Source organism: Tiliqua scincoides, chromosome 5, assembly GCF_035046505.1.
Source record: "Tiliqua scincoides isolate rTilSci1 chromosome 5, rTilSci1.hap2, whole genome shotgun sequence".
NCBI classification, from domain to species: Eukaryota; Metazoa; Chordata; class Lepidosauria; order Squamata; family Scincidae; genus Tiliqua; species Tiliqua scincoides.
Genome location: NC_089825.1, coordinates 107160193 through 107180504, shown reverse-complemented (window position 1 = coordinate 107180504; position 20312 = coordinate 107160193). Strand labels below are relative to the sequence as shown.

Below are 20312 nucleotides of genomic sequence, written 5' to 3'. Positions count from 1 at the left end.
CCTCACCACAGTGTTTGGAAGATTCCATTCCAGATTATGGTTAGGAATAGGGTATTTGATGTATACTTTGAAGAAATAGTTTGGGCAAGTGGATTCCGGAAAGATTGTCAGAAGCTGCTTAATTCAGCCATATTGTCTGGAAGTCTCATGACCAAGGACTGAAATTCAAAGACTGATTAGCTTAGGGGAGGTAATGTGAGACATATCTTTTCCAAGCTCAATATTCACAATGGAATGATCTGGGATATTGCTTGATGATCTTTGACTTGGACTCAGGATGGCTATCTAAGGGGAATTAGCAGTGGATGGCAATTTCTTCCAAGAACAGGTGCCAACACTAAATTGAAAGCGGGTTGTTGTGCAAGTTAGGACCCACTGCAAGTATATTGTTAATAAATTGTGACCCATTATAATTTAAACCGCTTGTCTCATGTACTTATTGGAAATAAGTAAGCAATGAATCTTTTCCTTCTTGCAGCCTGGAAGCAGACTGGGCAAAAGGGGATCCAGAGCGATCATCAGAGGTTGCTCAGCCATACTGTCTGGGAGTCCCTTGACCAAGGATTGCAAAGTCAAATTCAAAGGCTGATCGACTTGTGGGGGTGGATTGTGCATTGGGCTATGCAATCCATATCTTTCTTGATGCCTTCCCCTGGTTCAGGTTCTTCTAACCTGGAAATAAACTCAGGTATGGGTGCTGAAAACCCTTCAAGAAAGTTCACATTCTTCGAATTCTCATGACTTATCTCACTCAATAGCAATTTCCAAACAAACATATATTTATTGGCTAATACACCCAACTTATAAACCACAGTTTTCTCCTAACATGGGTCATGGGAAAGTTCACTTTAATTTCTCACTTTGGGCACAAGATGATAAATCACAATACAAGGAAATATAGCAGGATCACATGCTTCTATCCTCAGTTTAGCTTCTGGTATCAGACAGTCTGTCTTCTTCCAGAGTCCCTGACTAAGTGGGACACTCATACAAACCCTGTATAATTTTTTTGCTAATGTTGAACTTGACCCGGGGGTGAGTCATAGCTTCCTGGCGTATCACTTTTAGTCCAGCACAAGGGGGTCTGGGAAGCTGCTTCAAATAGCCAGGCACGTCTTCCTCTGGGTCAATAGGTAATTGAGGTGATGGACATGGTGGGCTGTCTGGCGGAGTCAGGTTCTCATAACATGCCAAAGATGATTCAGTGCTCAAGGGGGAGGGAGAGTTTGAGGACAAGCTTGATGTATCTGATTCGGATCTGGTGGACACATAGAGAAACAGAAAGTAAGTATTCTGAGTCCGATGAATGGAAAGGAAGTAAATTTGAGCACTGCAACAGAGGAACATGAGATAAATATCATCATAGAGCTCCAGGTGGAGTCATGCAAATGAATGTTTCAATATGAATTGTATGCATAAAAGCAAGTCAATAACAATTCACCATTCTTCAAAAGCATGGTCAGTGCTTAGTATAGGGCAAGTATTTATTTATTCATTCATACATACACACATACACACATACATACATTACATACATACCCCACCTTTCCCCTGCACTCAAGGCAGTTTACAGGATCAAGATACCAGTACAGATCATAAGTTCAAACTAAAACTAAAACATTAAAACATAAAAGCAGTTAAACCCAAAAAACCAGAAAGAGACCCCAAAGGATCAGAAAGACTGTTAAAAAAATTGCATTCATTAAAAGTGCCAGCAATCAATGCCTTCCTAAATAAAAAGTCTTTCCTAAATGAAAGGTCCCCACAGTGTTGTTTTAAGGTGGGGTGAAAGCTTGGAGTGATGAATCTTGGTCTCTACAATACCTCCCACCCCACTTTCCATAATCCCACTTCTACCTACTTGCTGCATCAGGGCTACCTGCCCCCTCCTTCTCCAGGGCCTAGTTTGTTACAATTCCCTAGACATGTCCAAGTTGTATAGAGGAACTGGGATGTTCACATTGTTTGTTCTCTCGCTCCATTTAAAGACGGCTCCAAACACTGCTCTGAGGGCCTTGGGGAAAGGGGAGAGAGAGAAGGCTAATTATATGTGCTATATCAGTGGTTCTCAAACTGGTGGGTCATGACACACCAGTTTGTGTAATGCTTCCCTGTCCCTTTAAGGGGCGTGGGAAGGGGAGGGAGGCAGCGGCTTGAACCCCAGGATCATGTTGCTAAGGGGGGCGAAGGGGGTGCTTTGCAGGCAGGGCTGCAACAGGCTACAGGAGGTGCAGGGAATCCTGTGCAGCGCTCCCTGAGGCTTGGAACTTTCGATAAAAGCAGGTGCAAAGCACTTCCGTTTTGCAGGAGGTGCTTTGCACCTGCTTTTAAAGAATGTTCCAAGCCTCGGGGAGCGCTGTGCAGGGCTCCCTGCACCTCCTGTAGCCTGCTGCAGCCCTGCCTTCTGAAAGTAAGTGCAAAGCACCCCCTCACCCCCCTTAGCAACGTGATCCTGGGGGTCAAGTCACTGCCCTAGCCCCTCCCTCACAAGAACTTACTAAGGGAGTAAAGTTCCCTCAAAGTTTGAGAACCTCTGTGCTATATGTCAAAAAGGATACCCTGCCTATTTCAGGACTAGAGTGAGGCTTCTACCAGGAATGTAGGTACCCCAAATACACATAATCCTATGCCATTACCCATGAAAAGGGACAGATCCTTCTAGACTAGGAAGGGATGCCAAGGCACAGAAGGCAAGCACTATACATATGGGATGTCACATCCCCCACACCTACAAGGAAGTTGAGGGTCTAATGCTATGGGGTAGCAGCTCTTTGTGAGTGTGGCTGAAGGGAGCCCTGCCACTTACATCTCTTTTTCAATCTCCTTTATCCTTTTGCTGTCAGTCAAGGATTCTGCAGAGAAGAGACAAAGGGCTGATGTGAAAAAGAGAAGAACCCAAGGATCCTCCAGACCCTCTGGGACTCTTGGGAAGAGAGTGGCTCCTTACCAGTCATCATGTCCTGCTTCTTTTCATGTCTTGTCTTGGGGCGATGAGTCTGTCACACAAGCAGAAAAAGAAGAGAGCACTGAGGAGGATCATGGACACATGGATCTGGTCTTATTGCCTTTGGAATTCATATGTTATCCTTTGGTTATATCAAGGAGTTATAAAGCCAGTTGAGATACATACAGACATTGGTAACTCACAAGTTTTATTGCAAGCCGAACTCAAGACCTGCCAAAACCTGTTAACGGCATACAGGGCTAGCCCGTTTATGACACCAAGAATGCGGCTTGTGTCAATCAACAGGTGAGCGGCAGACTTGGGATGCCCCTTCACCCTGAGTCTGGTTCTGCCTCCCCCCAAAACAGCTGTAGATATAGCCACATCAATTCACTAACCTTGAGGAAGTAAGTGAAACAGGAAGCACAGGACATGCACCAGGAACTAACCTGATGGCCAACTGTGGAATATTCAAGTGGCTTAGGTGACCCCAAGAAACCAATTCCACAAGTGTATCAGGATTAACATCCAGAGGTTATTAAAAAAAACTCACACACCTCTTTTTGTTCCACACACCTCATGCACATCATGCTAAAAGTGGATGAAAGATCAAGAACCTGGAACAGCATAAGTAATAGGGAAAGTACCCCAAGTTTAGTCAGAGTTTTGTGTTGTTTGCCACTTTCATTTCAACATCCTTTCCAACTTGTTCCTTCCCTCCTTTCCCTCTGTTTATTGGGTGATCAGCTCTTTCTTTTTGCGTCCTTATATCTTTCTCTCCATGCCACCGACATCTTGTGGCCTTGTATTCTGGCCTAGTTTCACCTCACCTGGAAAGGTGCAGATTCCTATGAGTGCCACACGCATTCCACTGCTGTTTGATTCCTAGGGGCACTCCAGATTTGGAGCTCCCTTTTCACCTGGGAGGGAGGTTTTACCAAGATGGTTACCTTCTACCTGGTCTCTCTAGTTCTGAGTGGTGGCCTTAAGAACTATTTTTTAACCCATCCATATCCAGATAGCCCAGTTATGAAGATTGTGCACGGAGATGGTCGCTGGTGCTAGGTGCTGGGCCATCTGGCCCTAGTTCATTTTCTTACACAAGAAAGAAAGCCTCCCTCACTAAGGCTTTTTCCTACCTGATAGTGATAAAACATCCAGAAACCCCAGAGGATGGCAAAGACAAATAAAAACAAGAGCCTTTGCAGCCCTGCAACAAATTCGTGATAGGGCATATCCATCACAAAGTGGAACATGGTACTAGCTCGTGACCAAAGAGCAAGAGTTACTCTACCAGTTTCTGAGCTAACTCTGGATTCTCCTTGGAGGGGGGCGGAACCTTTGACATCACAATTGCCTTTTACAGCTTAGCCCAGGTTGGCCCAGGAGATGAACAATATATGATGATCTCTGTGATGACATCACAGTTAGCCAGGAGAATCAAATCAAAGCTAGTCCCTTTCCCTGGGCATGATGCTGGGGAAGATTACTGGAAGCCAAGAGATACTGTCAAGGTTGAGAGAGGGGCTGCCAGTGACCGCACACTGACCCAAGGCTGTAGTGCCTACTGGTTAACATGCTCACTCCCTGCTCCACTCTCTCTTATGCTTGGACATGCAGCTTTCTGGAGAAAAGCCCTGATAGACAGAATCTGCTGCCACCAGCTCAGGAGATCAGGCTAGCCAGGCTAGCCATCTCCTTGGGCAGAACCCTCCTCCTAGTCCAGGGGTGTCCAAACTTTTTGGCAGGAGGGCCACATCATCTCTCTGACATTGTGTTCAGGGCTGGGAAAAAAAGAATTAATTTACATTTCAAATTTGAATAAATTTACATAAATGAATATATTAGAGATGGAACTTATATGAAAGAAGGTCTTGTAATAGCTCAAGGCCTATAAAAGGCCTTGCAGAAAGCAAGGCCAGCCTTTCCTTTGCTGCCACTCTCACATCACAGATGTGAAACAGCAAACAGTGGAGGGAGCCCTCGTCCCACAGCTCACGCAAGAGGTCGAACAGTTGGCTGTCAACGCTGAGAGCAGTTGTATCAAGCCAGTGCAGGCTCCAGCAAGTCTCCGGAGGGCCAGAGGCTCACTGGAGACTGGGTGCTCCCTGAGGGCCAGATTGGGAGTCTTCGAGGGCCACATGTGGCCCCAGGGCCAGGGTTTGGGCACCCCTGTCCTAGGCCAATACTGAATCTCAGGTGTTCCTATCAAAATCTTCCTCACAGTAGTGCCTGCAGAGTGAGGAGGCATGGCAATCCACTGGACAGATTCTGAGTAAAATGTAAAAAGTTTATTAAAAGTCTAATAAGAGGGGAAAGGGGGGGAATAACAAAAGGGGGTAGTGAACAAGAAAAAGGAGTACGGAGAATTGAATTTGGCAAGATGGGTCCTGCAATTATTCACACAGCCAGCAGGTGGCAGTGTGGTGCTGCAGAATCTCACACATGCATCTTCAGTCTGGGCTGCTGTCTGCAAATTTCAGTTTATGCTTTATAATGCTGTAGCCTGAACTAAAGGAGACGAATCCCCAAACAGCTTAAAATGCTAATGATTTTCTCCCTACGTAATTCCTTATGTGATCTCTTCAACCTGGAACTGTAGGAAGAGAGAGAGAGAAGCCATTTTTTTCTTGACTGGAATGACATCATCTGTCTCTCTGATTGGAGAAGTGCCAACAATCCAGTCATTCTCTCTCTCTCTCTCTCTCTCTCTCTCTCTCTCTCTCTCTGTGTGTGTGTGTGTGTGTGTGTGTGTGTGTCCTTGAAATTGGCTGGACCAGTTTTGCTGGTCTTTGCTGGTTTCTGTAGTCCCCATTTCTTTCCCACTCCTGTTGTCCAGCAGTCTCTGTAGTCTTCAGAAGCCTTCAGCTTCTGTAGTCTGCATCCCAGCTTTGAATGACACAGACTGGCGGTACTGAGGTTAAGCCTGCTTCCCGACTTAGGGAAATAGACAAAATATACACAGAGCCAAAAATATATAGAAAGGACCAGAAACACAAAATATCTTAATTTTATGACAGATCCATACACCCCTTACAAGTAGACCTTTCTCTCCGAGGTTAATGGCTTACCAGGTTACAGACAGGACTGGAGTTTGAGGAAAAAACCCACAGCTCAATTTGGGGAGGCAAGGCAGGGGAAGAAGGTGGAAAGCAGTTGACAGAGAAATTGAAAGATATAGGAAAGGAATTTTCTCTGATGTGTAGGCTTATGATTGAGCGCATAACTAATGATGGCATTTTTTACTTCCATTATCCTAAATCAATTATCATTACCTTTAGACTTGAAAGGATTGGAATTGCCTGTAAGCAAGGGCCACAGGCTATCAATAAAAGTAGAAAAACATTCGCATATCCAAGTTCCATCTCTGTAACAGAGCTTAGTCACCAGCCTGCTATAAGACAAGGGTAACATGCACACTCAGAGGAAATCTATTCCATGCATAGAGACCAGATGGAGTGGCTCATGGCACAACTGAGTAGAATGGCATGAAATGAAGAGGCAAGGTCATTGGTGCAAGAACAAATTCCTTCTGTTGTAAGGATAAGGACACTTCCGTCTTGTACCTGATCATCTCCAGCTTGTTCTGCCAGCTCCATTCAACTGAGTATTCTCCCCATAGTTACCCCATTGCCTCCCTCTTTCTGTGGAAAGTTGAAAAGTGCAGGAATAGACAGATGGCCTTACAAGTGTCACCAAATGCGTATCCTTCACAGGATCTTTGAGAGGGCTAGACAAATCTCTCCCAAAGTCCTCTTATGAAAATAAATGGTTGTTTCTGTAGTTCTGTCTGCCCTGCAATTCAGAAACAACCATTTATTTTCATAAAACATACACAGACATTTCATAATACATACCCTAACCTTTAACAATTCTCATTGTGATGCTGATGTTCACAATCACTGAAGCCTCCAATCAAACCATGCTTGTAAAGAATCTCTAGGTTGCTAACCCCTGGAGAATATAGATCACCCTGAAAGCAATCATGTAAGGAAGTTAGCAAGAGGTTGGGGATCTTTTTGTTGGCTCTCCCTTCATCTCCAAGGCCTGGAGGAGCCCATAATCCTATGCCATGAGCTGTGAAATGGGGTTAATCTCTCCAGACATTGTTGTGCCAAGACATACCTGTTTGTTGGAGGGGAGGCAGAGCCACTATAGTCTGAGGAATGGGATATTGACTGGCAGTGCCAGGTGATCCTGCCTTAATTTTCCTGCCTAAATTAAGATGATTGTGGCTTAATCTGCTTTCAAGGTAATAACCCTTTCAGAGCCTCTTTTCTCTGGCCATTTGTTTCAAATCAGTTGTTCTATTTGATATAATGTGATGCCAACAATTATGAACATAAGCATTTCTCTAGGTTTTCACAACCTCCATACGAGCTAAACAAGCGCATCGGTAAAGCAGCTACCACGTTTTCCAGACTCACAAAGAGAGTCTGGTCCAACAAGAAGCTGACGGAACATACCAAGATCCAGGTCTACAGAGCTTGCGTCCTGAGTACACTTCTGTACTGCAGCGAGTCATGGACTCTTCGCTCACAACAGGAGAGGAAACTGAGCGCTTTCCACATGCGCTGCCTCCGACGCATCCTCGGCATCACCTGGCAGGACAAAGTTCCAAACAACACAGTCCTGGAACGTGCTGGAATCCCTAGCATGTATTCACTGCTGAAACAGAGACGCCTGCGTTGGCTTGGTCATGTCGTGAGAATGGATGATGGCCGGATCCCAAAGGATCTCCTCTATGGAGAACTCGTGCAAGGAAAGCGCCCTACAGGTAGACCACAGCTGCGATACAAGGACATCTGCAAGAGGGATCTGAAGGCCTTAGGGATGGACCTCAACAAGTGGGAAACCCTGGCCTCTGAGCGGCCCGCTTGGAGGCAGGATGTGCAGCATGGCCTTTCCCAGTTTGAAGAGACACTTTGCCAACAGTCTGAGGCTAAGAGGCAAAGAAGGAAGGCCCATAGCCAGGGAGACAGACCAGGGACAGACTGCACTTGCTCCCGGTGTGGAAGGGATTGTCACTCCCGGATTGGCCTTTTCAGCCACACTAGACGCTGTGCCAGAACCACCTTTCAGAGCGCGATACCATAGTCTTTCGAGACTGAAGGTTGCCAATACAATACGAATACTGACGCTAGACTTGATTTGTGCTTGTTAGTCTGTCAGGAGGTTTTCTTGGGAGTCTGTTCTCCAAGGACTCTGCAACTGCTGTAGCACATACCGGTCCCCATGCTAAAAATTTTGGGAACCACTGAGATAATGCAATGTACATAGATAACAGTATATCCTTCACCACAGTCCTGAATTTAGTCTCTTGTACCAGATCCCATTTTGGAGAGTCTTATACCAGTTTCTATGTTAGTGCGGAATTCATGGTTCTTTTCCATAAAGGAAACTTCATGCTACACTATTGTGAAGTACATTTGACCATATTTGGTTGACAGGCCAACTTTCTTTTTCTGATCTAGACAAAGTAGCACATGCACCTATATGAATAATTTGACACAAATTCTAGTTTCAAAAGTGCTTAGATGCGGGAATTGGTATAACACCTAATAGAGAAGCTTGCTAAAGTCAGTGTAGAATACCCATTCAGAAATTCTTGCATTGCTTTCCTATTTACTTCCAGAACTGAAAAGGGGTGGGGGAGTTATATTTGGATTATGTTAACATGATGATGATGATGATGATGATCATCATCATCATCATCATCATCATCACCACCACCACCACCACCACCACCATCTTAATTTCTCCTTCTGAGCAGATCTTTGCTGTTCAGTTCAGGCCTCAGGATAATTATGTAGCATTTGGGGGAAAAGATACAGCCCAGCAAGCCAGCACTAGAGGCCAAGATAGAGAAGATCTCCACAGCCACCATGGATTTTCCCTTCGTACTCAAGTAAGGTGGGATAAAGGACAACCACACACTGCAAAAGACCAACATGCTGAAAGTGATGAATTTGGCTTCGTTGAAAGTGTCTGGCAACTTCCTCGCTTGGAAAGCCACCAAGACACTGATAGTAGCCAGAAGTCCCAGGTAGCCCAGAACACAATAAAACATTATGATTGAACCTTCATTGCATTCCACTACAATTTCTTCAGTGAAGGAGCTCATGTCCAAATGTGGGAATGGAGGGGCTGAGCAGAGCCACACAGAGCAAAAAGTGGCTTGAATCAGGGAGCAGCCAAGAATAATGGAATTTGCTAGTCTTTTCCCCACCCATTTCCTCATCTTGGATCCTGGTTTGGTGGCCATAAAAGCCAGAACCACCGTGACAGTTTTGGCCAAGACAGAAGAAACAGCCACTGAAAAGACCAGACCAAAAGATGTTTGTCGTAAATAGCAGGTCGCTGTCTGAGGCTTGCCAATGAATAGGAAAGAGCAGAGGAAGCAGAGCAATAAGGAGATAAGCAGAGAGTAGGTGAGATCTCGATTATTGGCTTTGACGATGGGAGTGTCCTTGTTCTTGATGAAGATTTTGAGAACTGATGCTGTGATCAGTGAAAAAGATAAAGCCAAGGTACTTAATGTTATTCCCAAAGGATCTGTGAAAGAGAGAAAATTGAGGTCCTTCGGCAGACATTGATCATGATTCTTGTTTGGAAATTGATCTTCTGGACATTCGAGACAGTCATCCATGTCTGAAAAAAAATAAAACAAATTAGTATTAGTATTTATGGATACTAATGGAATGTTAATATATCAGCCACGCCATCATTTCATTTTATTTTCCTATATTCACCGACAGTGATGGTTTCATCGTTCATTTCTGGAATTTGTCGCTTAATCTACTTCTTTTGAAATGTTGTTTTATTAAGATCAAATCTTTGTACAGCATGTGGAGGCAATAGGGAGCTATTGTCTGATCTTCTAGGCTGGGAAACCTGGCAAGTTATCTCCCACCAGATTAACCACGTCCTCCCCCTTCACCCAGATAAGTAAGGTGGAACCTGGCCAGCATCCCTTCACTACCCAATGCTTTGCCAATCCAGGAACTATCCCCTTGCCTCAGGGCAAAAACAGGAGAGGAGGCATGAACACAACCTTGTTCTTACTCCTTCACTGCAGGGCAGCCACTTTGCGCCTCAAGTTTTTTTCCAAGCCTAGCCAGAGCTTTCGTTTATATCCTACTCTCTCTGCTTCATCATTGGTATTAAATATTTTAAATCCATGAGTTATGTGACCATATGGAGCCCAATCTATCTCTGTGCTCTGGCTCTGGCCCTGGCCAAGCTACTCCCTTTGCCCTGGCATCCCTGTAGCTCTCCTAGACCCAAATCCTATCCAACTTTTCAGTGCCGATATAGTCATGCCAACTGGGCATGCGTAGTGGGGAGCCAGTCACAGAAGCCTCCTCAAGGTAAGAAAATGTTTGTTGCCTTCCCATGGGACTGCACTGAGGCTCCATAGGCCTTGGAAAGTTGGATAGGATTGGGCCCTTAGAGGCCAATAAGGCCACATGGTTTTCCAGGGCTGATCTTGTGGTAATTCCCTTAAGGATGATTTTCTTACCAAGGACAGAACCAGGATCCTGGTGATAACACCTGGAATGTAATGGAGTTGCTTGACAAGCTTTTTATTTTCTTTTAAATATATGTGGGTGAAGCAGCTATGGAGTTTTTCCATCAACAACAACAGGATGATTCTGTCTCACCTGCCACCCCAACACCACATGTCCCTGGTACTTGGGTGCAGGGTTAAAAAGTGAACCTGGGAGCCAGAAACTTCCTGGATCTCAGAAAATGTTTCCATATATTGTGTGAAGACTAGCATTCACATTTTGTGTAACCCTAAGTAGTTTTTTGTATTATAAGTCAAAAAAATTGTGATCCAATGATAGTTCGAAATTATGATCCTCTGTTGTAGGGGAGAGGCCCAACAGAAACTTTGTACCCCCTGATAAAATTCCACTCAGAGGCCCTTTATGCAATTAAGTTCCATTTTAAAGACATTTGTTTGGTGTTCTATGTATGAAACCTTGAAGAGATCTGTACCAACAACTGCTGATTCTGTTGTGAAATCTGCCCTGAGGAATCCAGGGCAGTGGAACTGATGGGAGAAACTGACATGGCATCTTGTTCCTATTGATTTGGAAAGTGACCCAGAAGAGCCATGATCTGTAAAGTGGCTCACTGAGATTGAGTTTTCTGTACATCCCCCTCTGTTGAACACTCACTAGAGTTTCTCTGTTTTGAATGGGAGAAAAAGGAAGAAATGAATGAATAGTACCATAAAGTGCATGGTCTATAACACTGTGCATTATGGCTGCAATCTTATGCTCATTTGCCTGGGAAAAAGCCCCTCTAAAGACAATGGGATTTACTTATGAGTAAATTTGTATAGGATTGTGTTTTGTGTCTCTTACCCTTCTGGTATGAAATTTTCCCTTCTGGACATGGATGACAATCATAGCAACAAAATGGCTTCCCTTCTTTCTTGTTTCTGCTGTAACCTGGATAGCACTTCTCATTGCAAACAGCAATGGGCACCTCCTATGGGGGGGGGGGAAGGAGAGGAGAATACATACTAAACAATGTTCTATCTTCCTCTAAGACCGAACTTGTTTCTCTTTGGTGCTCACAAGTGAATTGATTTTGGAAATTCAATGCTGGACACATGAAGAGAGTACTGGAAAATATAAACTCAGTTTCACATTGGCATTCCATTTTGCAGTGGTGGACCTCCCATTCATTCTATGGGGCAAATGCCCCATGCGCTAAGCCTCACACACCTTTGCAGAGTTCTAAAGCATGCAATGAGATGGAAGCCTCTCTGAGGCTCCCAATAGGGTTGGAAATTGTGCTTCCGGAAGCACAGGTTAAAGCGTTGGGAAACCTCAGAGAGGCTTTGCCTTACAAACCTTTGCCCCAGGGTGCAGATTTTGGGAAGTTTGGCACTGCTGCTTTGAAAACACACAGAACCATTTCCAAACCACTTCCTTCTGAATATACTTATCTTCAGGGCTTTTCTTCTAATGGAACGTGGGGGGACGGAGTTCCGGCACCTTTTTGCAGGGGCCCCTCCCCTTCGGAGGCATTCCAGGAGGGGGGAGCAAAACAGAGGCAGAGTAGACAGGCACAGGATTGGACTCTAAGGCTGCCATCCTATCCACAGTAAGCCCCATTCACTAAAGTGGACTTTTGAGCAGACATGAATAGGATTGGGCTCTTAGGCTGCAATCCTAGGCACTTTCCTGGGAGTAAGCTCCATTGACTAGAACAAGACTTACTTCAGAGTAGACATACCTAGGATTGGGCTCTTAATCCTGGCAGAGATATATATCTGCACCCGTTTTCACATGCTAAGGGCAGGTGAAAAGGGATTCTACATGTGTACAACATGCTGTCCAGCCTTGCCAGAGATCTTCCTCGTCCTTCCCCCACAAGCATGCCCTCCGCCAGCCAGTGTTTGCAGCTCCTCTCCAGCAATGCAAAGCGGCTGCTCAGGGCAGCAGAGAACATACAATTGCATGCCAAGCGCCTTCCCCAAGATACAGAGTATTCTGATACCTGAATTAAACCATATTAATCACTTGTTTGCAAAAGTAGCTATTTCTATGTGCACCTAAGGACCCCTCTCGTGTAAGAATTCCTTTTTTGTTCTTACTCCCACAGTTACTTAGAGTAATTTTACTACATGGAACTCATGTAAGCCATTTTTCGGAATCCATTCACTGTTTCCTCTCCTCGAAGTAGTGCCACACTACATACTACACGCTAGAAGTGCACCTGTACAGTATTTTTCCCCATGTGTAGAAAAAATAGCTAGAGGGAAGGGGATGTGGAGATTGACAGCCCAATCCTATGCATGTCTACTCAGAAGTAAGTTCATCTTTAGGGGGGAAGCACATAAAAAATATTTTATTTCTCCAATAAAAAATGGTTTATAAATAAATAAATAAAAGATTAACAAGTTGTGAGTTCCTGCACCTTTTTTTCCACAAAAAAGCACTGCTTATCTTTGTTTGACTGAGAAGTCCACAGCAGCTATGAAAGTAACATAAGCAACTACTTAGGGTTCTCCTTTGGTTCAAATTTCCTAAGCTTAAAAGTGTCTAGAACTGCAGACATGAAATCTCTTCTTTTACTCAACTTTTTTTTTTTAGCAGCATGTCTTTCCCACACTACAAAATCTTCCATTGTTTATATAGTTATCTATATTTATCAGTTCAGCATGCAATGAGATGGATGACAGAAGGGAAAGACAACATTTTACACTGTAACTGTAATTGAGATGTACACTGTACATCTCATTCATATGAGATGATGAAGTTTTAATGATGAAACATTTCATGTCAGCTTTTTCTTTTGGGACCTAAGGTCAGATCCTACCTGATTGAATGTGCTGTGCCATTTGATGGCCTCCTCATTAATGGTGAACTCTTTACCAGGGAATGCCTGTGGATCCATCATTCCGACTTTCACTCTTAAGAAGGACTGGTTTGGGAAAGTCACCCAGTTGATCAGATCAAACCCACCTGTTAATTCACCCTCCTCATCTAAGGACACAGTGTCTCCAGCACTGTTGTTGAATGAGATGCTTCTCAGGAAAGGATGGAACTGGATTGAAAAAGTCATGCAAGACATTTGTTGTCAGATGTGCTTGACTTTCCCACTGAAGGATTACTCTTAACAAACATGCCAAGCTTTGGAGTAGGAATCAATGGGAAGGGGGTAATAATTTATTTTGAAATGTATTTATCTGAATGCAACAAAATACTTCAGTTTTTTTGTCTTCTAATTTCACAATGAACAAGGGAGTTGATTTTGAAGTGGAATGTTACCTGTGAATATTGCAGGTTTGGAGGGAACAGTCTACATTTATCCCCCATGTCTCTGATCTTGGGCTGGAATGAGGGCATCTTCTGCAATGCATGTGCTACAACATGGACCGCATTGTAAATGCTGTAGCTGTGGCCAGTCATACTCATTTCAAAAAGGGTCCCTGGGACATTCCCCAACCTCTCTTTTCCAGTGCAAATATCAACATTTTCCTTGCGCTCATCAGAATTGTAAACAGAACAACCAAATGCATGTTCCCAGAAGATCTGCAGAAAATCATCTCCTTTGTGTGAGTCAGGATGTAGGTATTGAAGGAAGTCTGAAAACCCCAGCACTTCATTGGAATGAATGGCAAAAGACAAAGCACCATGGAAGATTTGTATGTCAAAATGCCAGTTCATGGTGCCTGATGAGAAATCCCACCGAGCTGTCATAACCCACACTTTCCCTATAGAGGTCTCTGTAACATCTTCTAACATTGTATAGAAATATATAAGCCATTTCAAAAATGTTGTGGTCTGAGCTTCTGCATTGACAACAATCACTTGAACTTCAGAGCTGATTAGTGACATCAACCTAGCTATAAAAGGGTTTGCTAGTTTTATTGTCTCTAGTCCATATGCTAACTCAGTGAGCTGAGATAGTACAGGTATTTTTTTACTGAAGGCTGTACAGATTCCATGTTCGGCCAGGATTTTCATCATGGTCTGCACAAATTTTTCTCCATCATCATCATCTGAAGCAATGATCCCAACCCACGTCCACTGAAAATACTGAAGCAGATGGACAAACCCTCTGTACTGATGTACTTCATTGGGGACCATCCGGTAAAAGGAAGGGAGCTGCATTTTAACATTCCTCATTGGAACCTGTACACAGTAGGCAATCTAAGGGTAAATATGAATATATAATAATTTTCAGAGTGAGGGGGCAGAACGGATGATAAGCCATAGTAAATCTAGTCTAATATCTGCTAAGAAGAAACACATTCTGAAATAAACAGTCCATTACTGTTGGCATGGGAAGAATTTAAATGAATTTACAGCCCAATTCCTTTCCAGTGCTGATGGAGCCACATCAAAGGGGCACATGCTGTGTTATGTTGGAAGGGATCAGTCACAGAGGCCTCCTCTTTTTCCCTTTTTCCCTGAGTATAAATGAAATGGGTCAGTACTCTTAGAGACGTTTCCTGGCTCACATGCTGTTGTACCTGTGGAATTTTGAAGATACCTAATTGAGTAGCCATGTGAAGGGAGATTTCAGAATCCAGTCCTCCAATAACAGCTATCAGATGCTGGTGCTTCCCACATTTGAAGTTGGGGACAATCCTTTCCTGGGTGGAAAGCAGTTTTAAGGTATTCTGATGAGTCATTCTTGCGTTTAAGTAACTGTCATAAATGTGGAAGCCCAGGCTGACATTTGGGAGGATCTTCCGGTTCTCATTGATCTCCTTCACAGCAAATATCAAGGACAGGACATGTTGGTAGTTCTTTGGAATTAGACTGGTGGAAATATTACATTTTGTATGAAACAGATATTCCAATTTGCATTAACGTGTTTAATACAATTAGAACAAGGAAGAAAAAAGATAGATCATTGATGACCCAGTCCTATCCCCTGTCACCACCAGCATAACTAGAATTGCGCCAACAGAGGCTGCTTTATGGCAGTTGCAAAGCAGCCTGCACTGCTGTGGGGAGGCTGGAGTGGCATCCTGCATACCGTAGAATTGTAGAGCCCCAGCAGCCAGAAATCCCCCTGGGATACAGCAGAGGCTGTGCTGGTGCTGCTGCATCACCATGTGGGGATTTATGTGGGATTGGGCTGCCCATCTACTTAGACTGATACTATTCTTATCTGGGCCACATGTCTTTCCTGTTTCTTTTCTTTAAAAAAAAATCATACTTCGCTACAAAGTAACAGATATGATCTCCTGCCAGTTCGGAAATCAAATAAAATTCATGGGTCTCTTTCCAATAAAATGCAAGGCAATCTTGTTGATTTCAGTTGGATAATTAAGGACAGATTCATGTTTCCCAACCAACTTCCATTAAAACCAATGGTGCCAAGAAATGCTTGACTTTGGTTGCATCATCTTGCCCTATAGCATCATCCTTACAGTTGCTAATATCAATGTTACCCATTTCCATTGATGCCTAATTGAGCACACCCTAACAGCTGGCTCCTAGGTAGCTGAAGATTTTCAAGAAGAAAGCTTTCTTTAATTCCTTCCCCTGCCCTATATCCTACTCTGTGTGTGATCTGGCCACCTCTACCTTTTTCTGTATTTTTTGCCAGAAACCAGTGCCAGGAGGAAGAGCTCTTATGCTGAGGCTCTGGTGTCTGGTATTTCCCCACTTAGCACTACCTGGAAGAAAGGGTGGCAGTTGCTAATTTTTTTTTAAAACTACTTACACTGTTGACTATGACTGGATATATTTAAAGTGCAGCAAGATCTATATGAGAAATGGGACATGCCCATCACATTCTAATGGATGCCTGTACCAAAGCTGACAGCTATTCAATGGATAAAGCACTGAAAGGAGTCAAATGAACAAATGGACCACATTATTTTTAATCAAGCCTTATTACCCAAAGGCTATACATCGCTCAACATCTCTTGTTGCCAGAGAACTGTGGTGGTGCATGAAGATCTTTGACATTAAGGCCCAAATCCTAATCCACTTTCCGGCACTGGCATAGCTGTTCGAATGGGATGTGTCCTGCATCCTGCAGTTGGGTGACAGTCACAGCACCTCCTCAAAGTAAGGGAATGGTTGTTCCCTTTTCCCCAGAGCTGCATTGCCCTTATGTCAGTGCTGGAAAGTGGGTTAGGATTGTGCCCTAAGTGGAATTACATATGGGGAAATGTCACAGCTCAGGGACAGAGTGTATGTTCAGCATGCCAAAAAGTTCAAGAGTCAGCATCTCCAGGTTGGGTAGAGGAAGAGGAAGAGCTGCTGCCAGTCACTATCAGTCACAATAGACTAGAAGGAACAACACTCTGTATCTGGGGCAGTTTCTTACCTTCCCCAGAAGTGCATTAATGGACTCAGAAAGGAAAACGTGAAATATATGAAATCAGTATTAGTAGAATAGAAAAGTGCATTATGTAACAGAAAATATATTTAAAGCGCAACGCTAAGCTTGTTAACTCAGAAATAAGTTGCTCTCAGTTCAGTGGGCCTTAGTGTATTCATGGTTTCAGCTTTAAACCATTTTTGGAAAGAACCCTGGTAATCAATTTAAGTGCATCTTTCAAAGAAAGAAATCGTAAGCAGACTCAAACATGCCAGTCCTCGTATGACATATTTCTCATGGATAAGAATTGCTGGATGTTGGAGGGAGGAATGGATTTCCTTACAGAATTTCATCTATCAGCTTTGTGCTGGGGTGTTCGCTGAAAGGAATGTCATCAAACAGGCAGCCAAACTGTGAAACAATTGCTCCAATGATGAGATCCCCTCTCTGATGATACTTGTATGGGAGCAGGGAGGGATCAGAGATGGTGCACATGGTAGCCTTTGCCTTGCATTCAGTTGGAAGAAACTGCAGGCCCAGAATGAGCAGCAGCAGTAACAGCAACATTCCCGCCATTTCAGGCAAATCTTCTGAAAATGTGCACAGTCTTTCTCCCACCCCCCAGCAACTTGGTTATGATAACACTGGCCAATGGCTCCAGAATCTGCTGCTGAATTAACTTCTCAAAGATGAGACTGTCGCTGTCCTCACTTGTTCACAGTTTCTTAACTGAGGAGCACAGCACAGGGATGATGTTATTAGTATGCTACCAGACTCGATTGTTGATTGTGCTTGTGGCTTTAGAAAATCCATGTGGGATTTGCCTGAATGAAGCATGTCTAAGAGTAACTGAAGTTAATTACAGGTTTCCAAATCATCATTCCAGACTACTGTGCCAGCTGAGATTGTTTTTGCATCAGGCAAGGAAAAAAAATGTTGAATCTCAATAATAACTTTATGGGGTGGTATCCCCCTTTATGGTGATACTGAAGGCTCAGCAGGACCAAAGAGAAAAACAACAGCCAAGCACTAAGCCCTTAGAAGCAGAGGGGGACTGATGATTCCAGATAGAAGTTCCATAGCATTGCATATTTTGCTGATTTCCTTTCCATACTTGGTGATGAATATTAGATTCAGTCTCTTGTTCTCCATGGGATTGGCCCTATTCTAAGGTTATAAAAATGCAACTTGCATCAATCAGCCTTGCCTGGCCCTGAATTTGACACAAGTGTTTTAGATGAGAACACTGGGCTAGACCTGGACATTTACTGTACTGCATCCATTTTGGAGAAGCGGCGTGCGCTGCAAGAGTATATTAGATAGAAATTCATGACCTTCTGAACCTCCTCCTGGTCAATTCCGTCCCAGCTGAAACATGATGACAGAGGATGATTGAATGTGTCCTAATTTATAAAGGATTTGTGATTCTTTGGAACATGGATGACTTCCTCTGTTCCATCAATATATCATCACATTCATTTGTGTGGGTCTTATATACATTTCCATGCCATTGGGTCCTTCTGTGGAAAAACAAGAACCACCACCACACAATATCTGGGCATTATTCTTCAAATGAATAGGAGCCCAATCCGGTCCTTTCTCTCTCTACCAACACCAATGCAGCTGTGTCAATCAGGCATGTGCTGTATTCAGTGTGGGGAGGGGAGGTGGAGCAGGAGGCTTTGGAGGGGGAAGGGATATTATTTTTTAACCCCTCCTGTTCCTCAATGGATCTCCCCAGGCCTGTGCCAGCTCTGTAGCTAGTGCAAGTCCAAGAAGAAGAAAGGGGAAGGGAGGCTTGAAAAAGAAGGAATAGCATGTGCCATTGATTCTGTATACAGCCCCTCCTACTGTCATCCTTCCCCATACTTTCCTCCTCCCCATCCATTTTCTGATTTCCCTACATTCTCTTCCCCATTGTTTCTTCCTTTTTTACAATTACACACCCCTGTTACTAAGGGAGCTGAGCAGGAAATTAATTCAGTAAGGCTTCCCTGGAATAGGATACAGGATGGCAAGTCCTGCCCTTCCAAGGGGAAAGCAGTTAAGGCCAGTGAAACAGCTCCATGATAAGGAATCTTTTAATTGGTTACAAACTGGTGTGTGTGTACGTGTGCGTGTGCGTGTGCGCGTGCGCGTGTGTGTGTGTGTGTGTGTGTGTGTGTGTGTGTGTGTGAGAGAGAGAGAGAGAGATTCCTCCCCCCCCCCAAAAAAAAAAGACTGTGATAGCTACCAACCAAAGAAATGAAAATTTATTGTAACAGTCTAAATGGATTGGGTACACTGGTAGGAATGGAAAGGGGATAATTATCAAGGGAAACAGGAAGGGGTTAGGAATGCTGTACTCTCTAGTCCCTTTCCCTAGACCAATGGTTTTCAAACGTACCAGGGTCATGCACCCACACAGCCTCTATTTCCTGAAATCTTGCAAGATCCAAGATGGTGATGCCTGAATCTCACTAGATTTTGCAAGATCCAAGATGCTAGCTTCCAAATCTCACTAGATTTTACAAGGTCCAAGATGGCAGTACCCAATCTCATAAGATTTTGTGAGATTTTGGTGATGCCCAGGAGAACAGGTAGAAGGGGCCACCTGGGACATTCAACTACACACCTGTGAGTGTGCCACAACACCGTAAGGTGTCGGGACCCACACTTTGGGAACTCGTGCCCTAGGCTGTTGAAAGAGGAGGCAGGGTCGACAGAGGGAAGGGAAACTGCAAGGGGTAAAAGAAAGTTCAGCATGCAATCATAGATACCTTCCTGAGCATTTTTGTTGTAGATGTTCAGTTGTTAAGTCATGTCCAACTCTTTGTGACCCCATGAACCACAGCACGCCAGGCCCTCCTGTCTACCACTAAGTTCCAGAGTGTGCCCAAAGTCATGATCATTGCCTCTGTGATGCTATCTAACCATCTCATCCTCTGTCATCCCCTTCTCCTTTTGCCTTCAATATTTCCCAGCATCAGGGTCTTGTCTCAAGAGTCCTCCCTTCTCATGAGTTGGCCAAAGTATTTAAGATTCAACTTCATCATCCGTCCTTCCAATGAACAGAGTTGATTTCCAGGGGGCTCTCAAAAGTCTTCTCCAACACCATAATTCAAAAGCGTCTATTCTTCTGTGGTCAGCCCTCCTTATGGTCCAGCTCTCACAGCCGTACATTACTACGGAGAAAACCATAGCTTTGACTACTTGCCCAATTCTCAGTGTAGAGTTGAGTGTTGTGCTGCTGGGAACCCAAGAATGTTGCAAGGAGGCCTCTGCCTTCAAGGCCTAGGAGAGGGGGTAAAGGGGGTAATTTGTTCCCCGGGCCCAGGGTCAGAAAGGGGGTTCAAGAGCCAAAGGAGGGGCCCCAGAAATTTCCTGGAAATCTGACATTTTCCAATCTCACCCAGACTCACTACCCACATGGCATATGGTGGCAACTACTGCCACAAGCCCTACACATCCGGCCCAGGAATGCATACATTCCTTAACAGTGTCACAGCTGGGAGGAAACGGACCTTCTACAGTTTCTTTGGCTTATGGATTTGCTTAACATGAAGGAGTGTAGAGT

General features: G+C 44.1%; 1 protein-coding gene across 1 annotated transcript; it reads right to left on the bottom strand.

The window, feature by feature from the left end:
• Window positions 1-972: 972 nt before the first annotated feature.
• On the bottom strand, window positions 973-13531 carry LOC136653002 (vomeronasal type-2 receptor 26-like). Its single transcript, XM_066629928.1, has 7 exons — window positions 13286-13531; window positions 11320-11443; window positions 8732-9595; window positions 7948-7970; window positions 2948-2996; window positions 2807-2852; window positions 973-1258 (listed from the first exon to the last, which is right to left on the bottom strand). Exons 1-7 carry the CDS (start codon window positions 13529-13531, stop codon window positions 973-975), a joined length of 1638 nt encoding a protein of 545 aa, XP_066486025.1.
• Between the last annotated feature and the right edge of the window lie 6781 nt (window positions 13532-20312).